General features: G+C 47.3%; 1 protein-coding gene across 1 annotated transcript in view; it reads right to left on the bottom strand.

Annotated features, from left to right (window-relative positions):
* Positions 1-2,184, bottom strand: part of dhrs12la (dehydrogenase/reductase 12-like a) — an 11,767-nt gene extending 9,583 nt beyond the window's left edge. The window contains exons 1-2 of the mRNA XM_008301871.1: positions 2,105-2,184; positions 158-291 (exon numbers count right to left, since the gene is read on the bottom strand). Coding sequence (XP_008300093.1) covers positions 158-291; positions 2,105-2,160 — 190 coding nt within the window. The 5' untranslated portion in view covers positions 2,161-2,184. The remainder of the gene's footprint in view (positions 1-157; positions 292-2,104) is intronic.
* Positions 2,185-2,373: the final 189 nt, after the last annotated feature.

The raw sequence follows: 2,373 nt of genomic DNA, 5'->3' as shown, positions 1-2,373 counted from the left end.
ATATTTATTGTTTGTTGTTGTGACTGTTAAATAAATGAGGCTAGCTTCACAGGGATAGCTACCAAGTGCCATAAATCAAAGGCGTGTGCACCACTGTTGGTGTGGCTGACTGGACCTTTAACCCATCAGTCTCAGCCCGTGATGTTTCTGCGCTGACCTTTCTTGGCGATGGCCATGGCGGTGGCTTTTCCGATGCCGCTGTTGGCTCCTGTTATCATGAAGGAGCGTCCGGCCACGGACACCTCCAGGTCCTTCTCCACAAACCGTTTGGAGGCTGCCAAGAAGGCCTTCCTGCAAGACATGACACTTGACTGCATCGTGTTAATGTGGCCTCCGGCCGCGAGCATCAGCTCGCGGCTGTGTGTGCTGAGGTCAGCGGGGGTCAGCGGGGGTCAGCGTTCCAGGTCGGCCCGTTCACTGTACGCCTCCTCACAGCTTTACTGTACCGACACAATGAAGGAGCGAGTGTGCCTGGCATCGCGTCTGACGAGAAGACGTTTGGCGTGAGCCTACCGGCGGTGACAACAGCACCGGTTTGTGCATGTGTGGCACCGAGGACCTCAATTCCCCCCATTGTCCTAGATGCCATTGTTGAGGGCGGCTCAAGGGAGGGTGGGGGGGATTAAGGGGACGGCAGGGGGGTTAAATGCTCGCTCTGTTCGATGGTGTCATGCAGAGAGCTATTAGTGCAGGGTCAGAGCGGGTTGCCGGGCAGCTCTCTGGGAGTAAAGATAACACAGAACAAAGGAGAGAAGGGAAACGATCACAAAAGCACCTCTTCAGACGACTTGGCCGGCTGTATACTGATGAGGAAAAGGCGCCTTAGGGCCGCCGCTCCACATCAGATAGGACTGATAAAGTATTTAGAGCCCCGTTGTGCTTGAACAGCTGACTTATGGTCTTACATGGCTCCTGCTGAGTCACTGTAAACTGAGCTTTGATTCATAAATCTGTCATATTCTGCTGCTGCCTTTCTGGTCAGTGATGCCGTGTCAGTCAGAGGCTGATAATAAACCACCACGGGAACAAAAATCAGCCAATCCTCACATCAACTTTGATCTAATGAACTCTAGAAATATGTCATAATTATCATGATTACCGAATGTTTTCTCAACTTATCTGTTCACTGTTTGGTTTTTTAAATGTCAGAAAATAGCAAACGATGGCCTCCGCAGCATCCCAGAACCCCAGTGACATCTTTAAATGTCTTGTTTTGTCTCATCAACAGCCCAAAATTTACAATTTACATTCATGAAAAACAGACACAAACAGCAAATCCTCTTATTTTAGATGCTGGAATCAGTAAATAAGACATTTCTTCCTGAGTTGGTGTTAAATGATTGATAGATTTTTTAAAAAATGACAATTTAACTTCTTTGCAGCTCCACTTTGCATGACATAGAGATTTATATCAGCCAGAATCTTCAAAGAAAGTCTCAACTAAAAGGCATTAGAACAGTTTAGTTGGACGTCCTTGTTTCCATTCTGTCCTATCAATGGTAATAATATTATAAATGTTGTAATGGTTAGGGTTAGGAGGCGTCCAGACACACTCCCAGTCTATTCACACACAACCACAGCATTAGTTTAAAGTTTACAGCATTCAAAATGTTTAAAACAAAAGTTAGGCACAGACGGACGTCATTTTAACAAGAAGTAAATACTGTTTTAAATTAGAACTTGTGGTCGAAATGATCAACTTTTAAAATGAACAGCTGGAATAAAAAGGGTTAAATGTTGATTAATAGAAACTGGATTCTGTAAAAGTGAAATATTTTAACACTTTTAGTATTTGGAGACGTTTACGCCCAACAGACTTAAAAACACAGTTAAAGTACAACCATGAAAATTACACTCAGTTAAATCTGGCCTCATAATTAGCAGGTTTCCTCTTTTCCATCCATCATGAGTCTCTTTGTGCCTTCAGCTTCACATCACCTCCACTAAACTTGTGCCTCTGTGCTGATCTGGAGCATCAATCAGCTGCTGGATTAAAGTTCCTCCAGAGCAGTGAGGATGCTCTGAGGACCCAGCAGCCGCTCCTGGACCAGCACACAGGGACCAGCAGCTGTCCCACCGCCGGCCGGCCGTCCGGAGCTCTTACCTGGTGAACTCGGTCACTCCCTTCAGGAACCAGGCGGAGTTGCGGTACAGAGACATGGTGCTGCTCTGGAAGCCTCTCGCTGTTCGGGGCTCTCTGCTCCGCTTTTACCCTGGACAGGGACCACGTGGAGCTGCGCTCACCTCCCCGTCAGAGGGAGGCGGGGGCAGCGACCCCCAGCGGCGGGAGGAGGACACGCAGGAGGCCCAGCAGAGGTGGTTAACTCAAGTCTGAATTTACATTGGGTTTAGATTGAGTTATACCACATATAG

The sequence above is a fragment of the Stegastes partitus genome, unplaced genomic scaffold (assembly GCF_000690725.1).
Source record: "Stegastes partitus isolate 25-593 unplaced genomic scaffold, Stegastes_partitus-1.0.2 Scaffold1723, whole genome shotgun sequence".
In the NCBI taxonomy this organism is placed as follows: Eukaryota; Metazoa; Chordata; class Actinopteri; family Pomacentridae; genus Stegastes; species Stegastes partitus.
This window is presented reverse-complemented; position numbering and strand designations above follow the sequence as displayed.